This window comes from Castor canadensis, chromosome 14 (genome assembly GCF_047511655.1).
Source record: "Castor canadensis chromosome 14, mCasCan1.hap1v2, whole genome shotgun sequence".
Lineage (NCBI taxonomy): Eukaryota > Metazoa > Chordata > Mammalia > Rodentia > Castoridae > Castor > Castor canadensis.
In genome coordinates, this window is record NC_133399.1 from 41410266 (window position 1) to 41425297 (window position 15032).

The 15032-nt window shown below is 54.6% G+C and overlaps 3 protein-coding genes across 5 annotated transcripts; 1 reads left to right on the forward strand and 2 right to left on the reverse strand.

Annotated features, from left to right (window-relative positions):
• The first annotated feature begins 275 nt into the window (after window positions 1-275).
• On the forward strand, window positions 276-2222 carry Alkbh7 (alkB homolog 7). Of its 2 annotated transcripts, none has more exons than XM_074054432.1 (4): window positions 276-538; window positions 1241-1315; window positions 1504-1628; window positions 1804-2222. In XM_074054432.1, exons 1-4 carry the CDS (start codon window positions 329-331, stop codon window positions 1955-1957), a joined length of 564 nt encoding a protein of 187 aa, XP_073910533.1. In that variant the 5' UTR covers window positions 276-328; the 3' UTR covers window positions 1958-2222. The 2 variants fall into 2 exon arrangements, with proteins under 2 accessions (XP_073910533.1, XP_020035603.1); XM_020180014.2 differs by having other exon boundaries at window positions 280-538; window positions 1241-1414.
• Pspn (persephin) lies at window positions 1874-3484 on the reverse strand. Its single transcript, XM_020180015.2, has 2 exons — window positions 2681-3484; window positions 1874-2595 (listed from the first exon to the last, which is right to left on the reverse strand). The coding sequence occupies exons 1-2, from the start codon at window positions 2874-2876 to the stop codon at window positions 2276-2278; spliced, it is 516 nt and encodes a 171-aa protein (XP_020035604.1). The 5' UTR covers window positions 2877-3484; the 3' UTR covers window positions 1874-2275.
• A 2740-nt stretch (window positions 3485-6224) lies between these two features.
• Window positions 6225-14919, reverse strand: Gtf2f1 (general transcription factor IIF subunit 1). Of its 2 annotated transcripts, none has more exons than XM_020180013.2 (13): window positions 14744-14919; window positions 14612-14658; window positions 13941-14013; window positions 10780-10973; window positions 9843-10013; window positions 8133-8317; window positions 7550-7703; window positions 7411-7469; window positions 7203-7322; window positions 6998-7071; window positions 6780-6918; window positions 6538-6655; window positions 6225-6461 (listed from the first exon to the last, which is right to left on the reverse strand). In XM_020180013.2, exons 1-13 carry the CDS (start codon window positions 14753-14755, stop codon window positions 6257-6259), a joined length of 1551 nt encoding a protein of 516 aa, XP_020035602.1. In that variant the 5' UTR covers window positions 14756-14919; the 3' UTR covers window positions 6225-6256. The 2 variants fall into 2 exon arrangements, with proteins under 2 accessions (XP_020035602.1, XP_020035601.1); XM_020180012.2 differs by having other exon boundaries at window positions 7411-7472; window positions 14744-14918.
• Window positions 14920-15032: the final 113 nt, after the last annotated feature.

Genomic DNA, 15032 nt, shown 5'->3' on the forward strand with positions numbered 1-15032 from the left:
TTCGCAGGCATGTGAGGTCCCGCCCGCGCACTGGCTTAAGTGAGCACTTTCCCTTTGCGGGAGAAGTTTGGGATAAAGCCGGAACTGATGGACGTGCGGCACAGTCAGTAAAATCTCAGGTCCTGTCGATGGGGCCCAATAGCCAGGGAGAGGAGGCGGGCTCTAAGGGAACCAGTAGCTCGAGAGGACGAGAGGAACAACCAGTAACTTTGAGAGGGAGGCGGGATTCTGGGAAAAGCCAATCACTGGAGGGACGTGGCGAGGCCACAGCCAATGGGTCTAGGCCGGGGGCGTTGCCCTGTCCCCGGCCTCTTCCACCACCGGCCCTATGGCTATGACCCGGAGTGGGAGACTGGCACTGCGGACGCTGCAGGGGTCTGGCTGGGTGCGGGGCTCGGGCCCAGCGGTGCTGAGCCGCCTGCAGGATGAGGCCGTGGTGCGGCCTGGTTTCCTGAGCAAGGCCGAGGAGGAGACGCTGAGCCGTGAACTGGAACCTGAGCTGCGCCGCCGCCGCTACGAATACGATCACTGGGATGCGGTGAGGCTGGCGGGGCGGGGCCTAGGCGGAGGGGTGGGGGGCGGGGATCGCTGAGGAGGGGCGGGGTCCCTGAGATGCGGCCGGGCCATGCTGTGGGCGGTACCTAGGAATGGGGTCTGTCCTGGAATTCCGGGAAGGGGGCACGTGGGGGACGGAGACCTGAGGACAGCGAGGACGCTTTGGAAATGAGGGCGGGGCCATAACGAGGCAGGATCCGGAGCTGCGAGGTGTTTGCCTCCACGCTGAGGGCGGAAAGAAGTGTGGAGAGATGAACAGGGTAGCGATTGGGGTCAGACTGGGGACTTCGGTGGGATCAAGTTGAGGGTGGAGACTGACAATTAAGTACTGAGTGGGGTGGGCAAGCATTGGGGACTGGGAATTGGAGACTGAGGTCAGATGTAGATGGATCCAAGACAGGGGTTTGAGACCTAGGAAGGGCTGTAGTTGTAGCAGGTGCTAGGTTACAGACGGGACTGTAAGATGAAGATGACGGCAGGGACAAGAGTCATGTTGGGAAAACCAGTCTCTTGCCCTGGACTCTGCTCTGTACCTCAGTTTTCTGTTCTCCCGGGCCCAACCTGAGCTCTCTATTGGAGTTTTCTTTCTTTTTTTTGAGGTGGTGGGGATGGAACTCAGGACCTCTCACATGCCAAGCAAGCTCTCACCACTGAGCCTAGACCTTGACCTGAGTTCTCCGTGCAGGCCATCCACGGCTTTCGGGAAACAGAGAAGTCCCGCTGGTCTGAAGCAAGCCGGGCCATTCTGCAGCGCGTACAGGTAGCTGCCTTTGGACCTGGCCAGACCCTGCTGTCCCCAGTGCACGTGCTGGACCTGGAACCTCAGGGCTACATCAAGCCTCACGTAGATAGTGTCAAGGTGGGCAAAAACCAGCACCTTGGAGCTCCCAGCCAGGGGTTGGCAGGGCAGGCCAGAAGCCTGACCCACCGCCATGCCCCCTCTTCCAGTTCTGCGGAGCCACCATTGCTGGCCTGTCCCTGCTGTCCCCCAGCGTCATGCGGCTGGTTCATACCCAGGAGCCAGGACAGTGGCTGGAACTGTTGCTGGAGCCAGGCTCCCTCTACATTCTAAGGTACAGCTGTGGAGCCCTATCCCCAGTGACATGCCAGATGCCCACCTGACTCTTTTGAGAATCCTCTCATTCAGCCTTCAGAGCAAACACTACCCCTAGGGAGGTGCAGGGGCAGCAAAGGGACTGGGACTGCAGTCTGCCTGGTCACTCACTCATAACCAGTTTTCTCTTGCAGGGACTCAGCCCGTTATGACTTCTCCCATGAGATCCTTCGAGATGAAGAGTCCTTTTTTGGGGAGCGGCGGATTCCCCGGGGCCGGCGCATCTCTGTGATCTGCCGCTCCCTTCCTGAGGAAATGGGGCCAGGGTGGCCAGCACCAGCCTGCTGATGTCCAGAGTGGCCCCCACCTGCTCCCAGACACCAGACACTGCTCCCAGCTGGCTGTCTGCCAGAGTAAGACCTGCAGGAGAAGGCCTGGGTAGCACCTGTTCACAAAGAGCCTTGGTGGCCGTCAGCGCTTGCTGGCACACACTCACAAGGCCAGGAGAGCAGCTTCTTTATTGTGGTCATTGCCAGAGCCCCAGCCCACCTCCCCTAACTTCTATTCTTCTCTCACTCAGGTCTCCAATAAATATGTCAGCTAAGCCCTTCAAGCCGTAGTTGCTCCATCAGCGCTGCTCTCAGACACCTGAATGGCTGGCCACTCCTAGCCACAGCCACAGGCAGCCGCTGAGAGCTGGGGCAGCTGCTGCCAGTGGTGGCGGTCATCGAGGAAGACCACATCGGCATAGCGGGTGGGCCGGCAGCAGGGCCCACCATGGGCTCTGCCCTGACCCCGCAGCAGGGCTAGCGTCAGGCCATGCTGGGTACGTGCACCTCTGGGGCAGCTGCCAGCGCAGTAACGGAAGATGACCTTCTCCTCTGAGGTGTAGCCCAAGCCCAGCTCAGCCACAGGCAGGGTCAGACTCCATAGCTGGCATGAACCGGCCAGGGCTCGGCGCAGGCGGGCATGGAGACTGTGGGCACCTGGTGGAAAGAAAGGGCACTGAAATGAGGCAGGGACTTAGCAGCAAGGACTTGGGAAGTCACCCGGGTCCCTGGGAGTCCTTACCCAGTGGTAGCCTCCAGGTCCCTCCGGCTTCTGCTGTCTGCTTAGACCAGAACTCTCCTGTTGCCACTGGAGCTTTCTGGTGAGCATCAGAGTCCCAGCTGAGGCCCAACTGCAGTGACAGGACCAGCAGAGAGATGAGCAGGACCCTCCCTGTGGCCATTGTGAGAGACAGGTCCTGGGGCCGCGGGAGCCCCATGCTCTGAACTTATTCCCTGCCTGGCTGGGGGCTTAACCTCTTCACTGCCAGCACCACGGTCCCAGGAGGCACTGGAGACCCTGCCCAGCTCATCCTTATGTCTCAGGGCTTGGCCTTGGCTCCTTGTACCCCACACCTCGTCCTTCTACGAGTTAAGGGCTCGCCCCCACCCCACCCAGACATTCCGCAGACCCATTTCCAACACCGTGACACCCCGATTTATGAGTTGTCAAGCCTGAAGCCAGAGACAAGCCCAGGGCGAACAACCCGTGTCCCTACCCCACCTGCTGTTTGGTGGGAGAGGTAAGGCCCCCCCCGGGAAGTCCCTCCCAATGAAGGAGGTGTGGGGCTTAGGAGCCCCTGCATGCAGATGGGGGCAGACAAGCTAGAAAGGGCGCGCGGAAGGTAGACTAGCCAGTCCCATCAGGGCTCCCGCCTGGAGGATTAAGACATCATTCCCCTGTCTCCGGACCTGGCTGAGCCAGCATCAAAACAGGAAAAGGGAGAGGCCTGGGGACAGCCAAGTGCCGGGACACAAGGGGGCAGGAACAACTCTTTCTGGAAGGCCAACTTGGGAACCCTGCAGCTGCAGCCCCATCCTGGGGTTCCAGAGCATCAGAGCCTGAGGGGATGCTGAAATGCACAGGGGCTAGTGTGGAGCCAGCAGGAGGTCACTGAGAGGTGCAGGCTTTGGGGGGTGGCTGTGCCTGTGTGACCCAGGGAAGTGGGCACCTAGTATTAGTGTGGTGCCTGGCAACCATGGGCGCCTGGAACTTTCAAGGTGGTTGGGCACCGCTGGCCCACACCTGTCATCCTAGCTACTTGGGAGGCTGAGATGTGGAGGATCACGGTTCAAGGCTAGCCTGGGCAAATAGTTTGCAAGACCCTATTTCCAAAATAAGCAGAGCAAAATGGACTGGAGGCATGACTCAAACAGTGGAGTGCTCACTTCTCAAGCATAAAGCTCTGAATTCAAAGCCAAGTCCTGCTTAAAAGAAAAAGAACTGTTTGAGGCAAAGGAATACACATAACTTGTTTGCTGTTTGAGGTGCCTGATCCACACACTGAGGAGGTTAAAACTTGAAGACTTCACAAGATAGGGAAACCCAGACACATGTGCTCACATTTCCACGCCGCAGTATGTGGCTAGCTGGTAGAAGTAAGCTGCCTCTTGGTGTGATCACTCATACTGCTCTGAGTGACTGCAAATTACAGCCCTCTGCCCTAAACCCTGCCTCAGAAATTCTTCCACACATGAGCCAGCCCACCCAGCCCAGGGACATTGCCACCTTGCCTGTCCCAGGCCTCAACATCCATCTGTGAACGGTGCTGGTGCAGTCTGTGGTCACTAGATCTTGGTCTTTGCGCTCCACATGAAGAATCCAAGCAGAGGACGTGGATGGGGTGGGGTAGAACAGCTTTATTGAGAAGGGGACTCACCTGTTCTGCCAGGTGAGGAACGGGAAGTCTGCCAGGTGGCTGCAGGTGGAGTCCGCCAGCAGAGCTTTTCTTTTTCAGGTGCCTTTAAAACTATCCCATGGGGGGGTCAAGCCAAGGAGGTTCCTACCCAATAATGAGAATGAGTGGGGCAGGGCATGGGCAGTTCCCAGCCAGGTGAGGGTGGTCTACCCCCACGCAACCTACCTGAGCTTTTCCTATTTCTAGACTGCCTCACATCCACAAGGGTCTACTTTATTGACCGTCCTAGTACCTATTCAGATGACTTCTAAATCCAAAAAGGTCACTTGTTTGAAGTTATCCAGAGTTAAAGAATGTGGGTTGGCAAAGGCGCTCAAGTGACAAAGCACCTGCCTGGCAAGTGTGAGGCCCTGAGTTCAAGCCCCAATACCACCAAAAACAACAAAAACTGAGTTAAGGAATGCGCCAGGGATTGGAACCCAGATCACTCTGAACACGACAGCTCTGTACCTAACTATTAAGCCACACTGCCTGTTCTCCTGGGCAGAAGTCCACATGGTAGAGACAGCAGGGGTGAAACTGCCCAGGCTGGTGGGAGGCTGGGCAAAAGGGGACATTCCTGGGAATTAGCCTGACATCCCAGGCATTTGGGCTTGGCAGCCTGGGCCTGCAGAACTGGGCAGGGAGGCTTTCCACCTAGAGTTTCCAGGGGTGGGCAAGACCGAAGGCCCCATCCACCCTCCCGCCAGGTCACGTAGGATACAGGTTCCAAGGTGGTAACTGCAGCCAGATTCCATCCTCAGCCACGTTACTGTCTAGGAATTTGGAGACACCCTCACCCTGTAGACGCCTGGCCATGCCGGCCATAATAAATTATCAGGTCTGCTAGGGGATAAGGGAACCCCAGAAACATTACTGGGAAACAGTAAGGCCCAGAGGCCAGCACCAGCCACCAGGGCGTAGCACTCTGGTGGCCACCTGGGGACAGAGCCCCAAGCTGAGAACTGCACATAACAGGATCCAAGTGGCACTCCTAGGTGGCTGGCAGAAGCAAATGCAAAAGCTACCTGCCAGGCAAAATTCCCGTGAGCACCCAGCCCTGGTGACAAAGACGAGGAAATGGCCTGTCAGGAAGGCGAGGTAGGAGACGGGGCAGGCTGCTTATCAACTGTGGACTCTAGGTGCGTCTGACAGATGAAGATGAAGGATGCTTAAGTAAAAATGCAAAATAGGAAAAGAAACGATCAAAAACACCCATGGATAAGACACTCCAAACTCAACAGTCCATGCCAGACAGAAACAAAGATAACTTTGGGCAACTGAAAATAGGGTCATTGAAATAAAACAGGCATGGTGGCCATGACTGCGATCCCAATGCTCAGGAGGCAGAGGCAGGAGAATTACAAGTTCAAAGCCCGCCTGGGCTATATAGGGAGATGGTCACAAGAAACAAAAAGTAATGCCAGCACTGGTGTTTCACGCCTATAATTGTAGCTACTCGGAAGGCAGAGATTAGGAAGATCATGGTTCAAATCCAGCCTGGGCAAACAGTTCAGCAAACCCTATGTGGAAAAAACCATTCATAAAAAGGGCTGGTGGAGTGACTCAGGTGTAGGTCCTGAGTTCAAGCACCAGTACTGCAAAAAAAAAGTAAAATTAAATAGGTAATAGGTACCCAGTGGACATGGACCAGCTGAGCAAGAGAGAGGGGAATCTGCTCTGCTGTTACCCAGCAGGCAGCGTGGGTGTGTGGGGGGAAAGGGGGGGGCTCCATCAACAGAAAGAAGGCTGACTCATGAAAATGAGGCCTACAGGGTGCCTGCAACTCCATGAGGGACTGAGGAGCCTGTCCAGGCTTTTCTGGAGTGCCCTGGGACTTGGGGAGCAGGACGCTGGGCAGGGACATATGGCAGTGAGCATGCACAAACACTGGGTCTGCAGCATGTTTATTAGGCAGTGCCTCACTCGGTGAGCGAGAAGTGCATTTTGTCATTGATCATCTTCCGCTCAGGGTTCAGGCGCTTCAGGATCTGCGCCAGCACGTTCACTGTCTGCTCACTGCTCAGCCCGGTCTTCTTGGTCTGGAACTTTTTCAGCAGGTCCTTGGTGGTCATGGGCTTCCGTGTCAGGTATCGGCGCACAGCGTCCTCTGTCACCTGCACATCGCTGACGAGCAGAGGGAGAGGGTCAGCAGGATGCTCCCTGTGTAGTCTGCCCAGCCCTGCAATCACAGCAAACTTACCCACTGCTGGGTGTGGACTTCCCTGATGGCGGCTGTGGGGTGGACTTCCCAGACAGGCTCTGGGGCCCTGCATCCATCCGTAACCGCTTGGCTGCTGGTGTCTCGCTTGTCCGCTTCCCTGTGGGAGTGGGGTCAGGGCTGAGTGGCGGGGTGGGAGGTGGGAGCTCAGAGCTCAGGACAACACAGGCCAATGCCCCACCCTCATTCCTAGATCTCCCGCACAGGCCACTGGCCGGCTTCACCTTGCTCCAGTTTGCTGGCAGCTGCCCGCAAGGTGGAGGAGGTGCTGCCGCTCTCTGCGCTGGGCGTGCTGGGACGGCTGTTGCCTCGGGAGCTGCCACCAGATGGCTTCCGCTCCCTCTTAGGGGGTGTCTTCTTCTTCTGCAGAGGTTGAGATTAAGGCTGTGAAAACAGAGGTCTCTGCCCCTTCCCCCCACCCTTCTGCATGGCTGCACCTTACCGCCATGAAGAGGGCAGATGAAGCCTCGCTGTCTATGTCGCTCTCCTCTGAGCTGTCCGACTCATCGCTGCTGTCTGCAGGGGCCAGAGTCAGGGCCAGAGCCACACGGGATCCCTGTGCCCACCCTCACCTCCAGCATGGATGAGGAGGCCCAGGAGGGACAGATGGGACACCTGCCCTGGAGCCCCAGCCCAGCTAAGCCCACCTTTCCGGCGCTTCTTCTCCTGAGGAGTGGGAGCCTTCTTCTCCTCCTCCTCCTCCTTGTCCTCCTCAGGCGGCTTCTCCTCCTCGCTCTCCTCACTGCTCTCACTCTGCTCATCGACGCCTGGGGAGAGACTGGGGTGTGAGCAGGAGGCGACTGGGCAGGTGACACCCCCTAGCTGGCCCCCTCCAGCCCCGTCCAGCCAGCCTACCCTTGGGCCCCTCCTCCTGCTGCGTCACTTTGGGCTTGCCCTCCGCCTCGTCTGGGGAGCTGCTGTAAGACAGGTGGTCAGAGGGTGAGCAAGCTCTCCCCAGGGTGGGCTGAGGTCTCACACAGCCTCCCCGTCTCACCTAGAGCCATCGGACATGTAGTCAACCTCCTGGCCTTCAAAGTCCCCATCATCACTGTCCTCGAAGGCCTCATCATCCGAGCCCTTCTTCTTCTTCTTCTTCCGGCCTGCTTTGGTCAGGGGGGCCTTCTTCTTGGCCTTGGGGGCTCTGCTGCCTAGGATGGGGGAGACATGAGAGGCTCAGGCCGTGGATCTGTTGTGTCTTTCGTGTTTTACGATTCCAGACATATATCTTGGGTGCGCCGATGACTGGGCACTTGAGCCTCAGGGTGAGCCAATTCTTCAGAAGCAGGGGAACAGCCCTGAAGCTTTCCCTCACAGGCAGGAGCTTAGCCCCACCTTCCCTTTCAGTCACATACCAAGCCCCCACAGTATCTGAGTAGGCCAATCAAGGCTGTGCTGTCCCGGGAAACCCCGTAAAGGCCATGGTCTCAGCCTCCCTAGTACCCTGAGTGCCTGTCAGCTCTAGGGCACCCATGAGTAGCAGTAGTCTCAATGGCATTCACTGAGCAGTCACCTTTGCAAACCATGACCCTGACCTTCTGAGGTCACTGACAGCTGCCCTGCCCACAGCTGTGGCTCACCGTCCTCGCCACTGGCGTCACTGGCATCTGAAGACATCTCCAGATCATCCTCCAGGTCATGGATGCGCAGCTCACTGGCCTTCTTGCGGCTGCGCTTCTCCTTCTCCTCCTCGTCCTCATCTTGGTCCTGGTCCTTGAGCCGCCGCTGCTGCATGATGCTGAAGTGGTTCAGAACCTTGTTCCTCCTGTGGCCCAGGTAAAGGGGGTGGTGACAAGGGGCTGGGCTCAGGGCCCCTCCTCCAGAAGCCCTGCATGGCCCAGGGGGCAGACAGGAGCCATGGACACTGCCTTACCAGGGCCAAACACTCTGAAGTCATGGGGCAAGCTGGTCTGGCCCCAATCCCTCCCTGCTGAGCCCCTCAAGGAGAAATTTCAACATGGCGCTGTGCCTCAGGTGCTCCAGGCAAATCCAGCCATGAGGCCATGTATTGGTTTTGCTTATTTGTCTGGAGACAGGGACTTGCTATGTAGCCCAGGCTGGCCTCAACCTCATGACTCTTCTGCTTCTACTGCCAAGTGCACTACCACACCCAACCAGTCTGTCTCTTTTTTTGTGCGATACTGGTGTTTGAACCAGGGTCTCATGCTTGCTAATAGCAAGTGCCCTTCTCTTAGAACATCTAGCTTCAATGTGATCCTTTAACATAACTTGCTCTCCAAGAGACAGAGGGCACATCCTAACACCATGCTGCCTCACAAAGGAGAGCACCTGCGCGTCTTCTGGAAGAAAACTGCAGATAGGGCTACGGCATGGCTCAAGCCGTAGAGTGCCTGCCTAGAAAGCGTGGGGCCCCGAGTTTAAACCCCAGTGCCACCAAAGAAAACAGCACAGAGAGGCACCCTACCCGTTGCCCAGCAGGGCATCACAAGGCCTCAGGAGGTCAAGCAGCAAAACAGGGCCCAACGCCTGAGGGCACGGACTACAGGTGGAATTGATCTCTCTGCACCTGCTTTTCACAGGAGTTACTTTTGGAGCTGAGTCAACCTATGACCCATCCAAAATTTCAAGACTAATGAAAACAATTAAGCAAAGGAGAAAAAAGGAAAAAGGATTTTTAAAAAATTTCTTTTGTCCTTGTTTGTTTTTTTTTTTTGAGACAGGGTCTTGCTATGTAACCCAGATTGGTCTGAAACTCTTGATCCTCTTGCCTCAGCTTCCTGAGTGCCAAGATTACAGAAGTGAGCCACCACACCTGGTTTTTTTTTTAAATCTTTTGGGAACTGCAGGCTTGAGAACCTACTACTCTGTGGCACATGCAAATGCAGTTTTGCAAATGTACTTTTGGAGATGTGTCCAGAGTGCCCTCCAGCACCAGGTATGGATGCCCCAAGGTGTTGGTGACCACACTGTTAAGTCTTCAACTAGGACGGGAGGCCTCCTTCTCAGGATCCTCCCCTCAATCCTGCACTCCAGCCTCTCACACCACGTTCTTCGGCCCCTTTGAGGACGCTGCAGCCTCAGGAGATCCTTGCAGATCCCTTAGGACGCCCATTCTGCATAGAGAGCTGACTGTCCAGTGCAGCTAATGCTGTGCAGTGACCTCCACCTGCAGAAGCTGAGTGGCTGCTGTACCCACCCTATTCTGCTGGCGTCATAAGGGGCCCACCACCTGCCTGAGGACTGAGAGCAAGTATGGGTCCCACTGAGTACCTGGCTCCCAGCATGGGGCTGGCCTGTGCCTGGGGACACCCAGGGCCTGGCAGACTTACCTCTCCCACTCCTCCTCAGCCTCCTCAGCAGTAAGTGTGCGGTGCCGGGCCAGGGGCGTGAAGTTGTACCAGTTGTGCACGGGGAAGGCCTCAAAGGCCCCATCGGGGCACTGTGTGAAGATGTAGTAGGATGTATTCTCCGTCACACCGCCCTTCTTTACGCCCTTGAATCTGCAGGAGGCTTCTGTTAGGTGCCACCCGGCCCGGGCAGTCCCCACGGGTCTGCCTCCCACACCTGCCTGGCGGGGCTTCTTCAAAGGACGCCTGTGACAGTGTGATGCAGGGTGGTCCCCAAGTGCCTGGGCCAAGTCTATAACACATGTCATGCTTACATCTGGCCCCGCCACCAGGGGCCCAGTGGGGACAGGATGAAACACGCCGTGTGAAGTGGCCAGTGAACTCTGGCTGCCCAGTCTCCTCATGGCCTCTGGCCTCGCTCTGCTCCCTGAATCTAGACAGTCTTGAACTGCACCCCAACACAGCCACGCCATGCTCTGGCTACAGCCTGGCACCCACTACCCAGAATGATGCAGCCTGCCACCTGTCACCATCACACAGCTCTGCCCGGACTGCCCTTCCCAACCTGACTTGGCCCTCCTGCTCTGCCCGGAGGTGGGCCCTGGCGCCTAGGCCAGGCCCTGGGCTGCCTACCTCAAGGACTCTGAACCACCACACCAGCCCCACCTTCCCTTTCAGTCACATACCAAGAAACCCATCATACGGTACCCAGGGCCAGGAGCTGGGCATCTGCAGACAGCCCCCACAGTATCTGAGTAGGCCAATCGAGGCTGTGCTGTCCCGGGCTCCAAAATTAAGCCCTCTGAGGAAAGAAGGGCTGGCACCCTCTCCATACAGCTGGGAAACTGAGGCTCAGAAAGGAGGTGGCAGAACGCACAGGGAAATGGAATTGGCCCTCCCGGACCCCAGCGTCACTTACTTCCTGCCCGATTTGCCGTTGACGCGCAGCAGCCAGGGCTGGTCCTCGGGCCGGAACTCCTTGAGGACGATGCCGTACTTCTTCCGGCGGGCCTCCTCCCGGAGCTTGCGGTTGAACTCACTGCCGGCGCCTGACTCTGGCATTTCCTCCTCCTGGTAAATCTTCTTGTTGCTCAAGTCCCGCTCCAGCCGGGCCTGGAGGAGCAGCAAGCAAAGTCTCTTAGGGCCCCAACCCTGCCTGGACCGGGCCCACTGCCAGTACACTCTCCCTGCCCTGCACTACGGGTGCTCACAGTCAACCTCCTGCTTGGCACAAAGGGTGTAAGATAGCTGGATACTGGTTGCTCATGCCTGTAATCCCAGCTATTCAGGAGGCAGAGATCAAGTGGGTCACAGTCTAAACCCAGCCTGGGCAAAGAGTTTGTGAGACAAACAAACTCTAAAAACACCCAATACAAAAAAGGGCTGGTGGAGTGACTCAACTGGTAGAGTGCCTGAATAGCAAGTGTGAGGCCCTGAGTTCAAACCACAGTACCACCAAAAAAAAAAAACAAAGGCACAGGATGGTGGCACTTGGAGAATATGGTGAATATGGGGCTTCTTTCGACAGAGCATACAGGTGTGCTGTGAGCAAAAAGGAATGCTACTTCTAAAAGCACGCTTCAAGGTACAAGCAAGATCTACCAGCCAGAGTCCTTCCCTAGAGTGAAGCGCAGTGCCACATTCTCAACCTTGTAACCAAGCTGCTTTTAGAACAGCAGTTCCACATTTTACCCATACAGCATATAGGTGCATAATGAGAAATGATGAATGTTCATCATTTCATCCCAAATCAGACCACTTCAAGATGCAGAGAGTTTCTATGAGGCAGAGTTCCTTCCTAGACTGGAACACTAGGCCACATTCTAAACTTGTTACTAAGCTGCTCTTAGAACAACAGTTACCTGTAATCCTAGCTACTCAGGAGGCAGAGATCAAGAGGATCACAGTTCAAATCCAGCATGGCAAATAGTCTGCGAGACCCTATCTCAAAAAAACCCATCACAAAAAAGGGCTGGCAGACTGGATCAAGGTGTAGGACCTGAGTTCAAGCCCCAGTACCACACACACAAAAAAACAAACCAGCAGTTACATGCTTCTTTCAATTAGAGCATATAGATATACTATGATAGGCAAAGGGAATTTGAAACTTACTATACTACAATGAAGTAGAATAAATATAACAATATATTGTGATGAAAGTTGTATGAATGGAATCTCTCTCTCAGTTTCTCATGCTTCCACTTTTCTGCTGAAAGGAGGTGTCTCCTGGCTTCTCTTTGGCATGTCTAAGTTCTAGCACCACTGCTCTTGTGCTTTGGAGCCACGGCTCAGCAAAATAAAGGTAACTTGAATACAGACACTACAGTACCAGAACAGTAGACATGGTAGGCAAGACGGCCAGTGAGCAACTAAAAGGCAGCATACACAGTGTGAAGACACTAGACAAAGCCAAGAGTCACATCTGTCCCAGGCAACATAGAGGGAGACAGCAAAATTTCATCACATTTTGTCGCACCACTCAGAACAACAGGCAATTTGAAACTTATGCCTTGTTTATTTTATTGTTTGTTTGTTTTTGGTGGGACTTGAGTTTGAACTTAGGGCTCCACACTTGCAAATCAGGTGCTTTACCACTTGAGCCACATCTCCAGTCCATTTTGCTGTGATTATTTTGGAGATGGGGGTCTTGTGAACTATTTGCCCAGGCTGGCCTTGAACTATGATCCTCCCAATCTCAGTCTCCCAAGTAGCTAGGATTACAGGCGTGAGCCGCTGACAGGCGGCTATTTTACTGTTTTTTAAACTGTTGAATACAGGGTCTCCCTATGTAGCCTCACACTGACCTCAAGCCTCCCAAGTGCTGGGATGGCAGGCATGCACCACCATGCCCAGACACCTCTTATCTGTTCAATGACAATACACACTGATGTTTCCTTTAGAACACTGGAGGGAACTGGGGTTGTCTGTTATTCTCTCGCCCTCACTCTGCAACATTCTATCTGCCAACAAACCTTTTGGTTCCACTTCCAAAGCACTCAGAATCCAGTCACACCCCACAGCCTTCTTTGTGCCACACCCATCATCACTTGGCTGGACCAGCTGTCATCCTATCCTAGTCTCCTTCATCTGCCCTCAAATATACAGTGCTGAGGTGTACAGTGCTGAGGCCTGGTGCTGGTGCAATTCTATAATCCTAGCTACTTGGTAAGATGGAGGTTCAAGGTCAGCCAAGCAAAGAGTTTGTGAGACCCCATCTCCAAAATAATTAGAGCAAAATGGACTGGAGGTGTGGTTCAAGCAGTAGAGCACCTGCTTTGCAAATGCAAAAAGCCCTGAGTTCAAACCCCAGTCCCACCAAAACACAGACAAGACAGAAAAAAAAATAATAAACACAGTCTGTCTCCTGACCTCCCAGCTGAAAACCCTTCACTGTCTTCCAAAGTCCCTTCTAGTGTCTCTGACAATGGCAACCCTGGGGATGCACATGGAATGCAGCCCCCAGCCTAGTCCCTTCCATGGAACAGAAAAATCTAGATCAAAAATGCTCACCATGGGCATAATTTCTAAATGTTCTCCTTAAGAAGAACTTCTGTGGAGCCTGACAAACCTTACTTACAGAGATGCACAGAAGCCTGGTCAGGGCCTTCATCAACATTTTTTGGTGGTACTGGGGTTTGAACGAACTCAGGGCCTCATGCTTACTAGGCAGACACTCTACCACTTGTGCCATGCACCCAGCCTTTTGCTTTAGTTATTTTCCAAATAGTTTCCATGTTGTTTCCCCACGGCTAGTCTAGACTGTGATCCTCTTAGTTATACCTCCTCAGTCACTGGAATGACACATACACACCACCACACCCAGTTATTGGTTTAAATGAGATCTCACTTTTTGCCTGGGCTGGCCTTGAACCTCAATCCTCCTAGTCTCTACCTCCTGAGTAGCTGGGATTATAGATGTGAGCCAGACATGCGCCTGACCCTTCATCATTTTATCTCCCCTTAGGCAGAGCTGACAAAACTAACTTTAGTTACTATTAAAACTAAAGCAACTGTTAAACCAAGTCCAGGGTTAGGTTCTCCTAAACCCTGCTCTCCAGTCCCCCAGAACCAAAAACTTACCTGATTCCATGTAGTGAAGTTGACTTTATCAGCTGCATTAAAAGCCATTATGTTATATTTTTTGGTTGTGTTCCTAGAGGGGACAAGAGGCAGTGCTAAGTTAGTTGATCATACATTCAACAAATCCACCCTGGTTCAGACCTTTGTGCTGGGAAATGCTGGGGACTCATAAAAGATTCTGGATTCCCAGTAACTAGATCTATCCCCTTCCAACTCCACACAGAAAAGGAGGAACAAAGATATAGAGGAACCAAGATGTGAGGACAATTGAGAACGTGACCCTGGGGAGGCAGAAGGACTAACAGGGTGTGCAGGAGGAAGACACTGGAACTGAGTTTTGCAGGATCGACAAGAATGCACGTACAAGAGTCATAGTGGGGGAGAGGGGACACTCCTGGCAGTGGGAACAACACGTACAAAGGCCTGGCCGGTTTAAAAACAGGCCAGAGCAGCGAATAGTAACTAGTAAATTGTAACAGATGCTTGGCTGGGTAGCTCTAGCCTATGTGCCTCCAATGCTAGGCGGGGGACTGAATGGACCCATTCACTCCCTAAAAAAATTCCCCCGCCCTGCCCTCAAGTCGCTCTGCCTGGACCAGAAACGCCTGGTAGCTCCTGAAGGTTTTAATTTTGGGGGGGGGGGGGAGGAGGAGGTGGGATCAGGGACTTACTTGGGAACTCGAACGACATACTCTGTGACATTCTGGCTGCCGGGACCCTGAGGAGAGAGGAAGAGGGAACGTGAATGAGGAGGGCCCCCCTGCGCCGCGGGGAGCCCGAACCCCAGCCTCATTCATACTCACTAGGGCCGCCATAGCCAGTGGTCAGTAGTTTGTGTTCGGTTAGACCCGGAATCTTTTCGTCTCCGCCGGAGTCTGCGTCCCTTCTCACCGGGGAAGCCTCTCTCTCAGCGTCGGGTCACTGCTCCTAAACTAAGATCTCAAGCCTAGGCTGGCGGTGCCTGGGAAAAAGTACCCGGAAGCGAAGCTCGGCCGGTCTCTTCTGCGCCCGCGCTGCCTCTAACCCGGAAGTGAAACTTGCCCGCGGCCGCGTCGCGATGGCAACCACCTTCAACGGGTTGATCACTCAAGG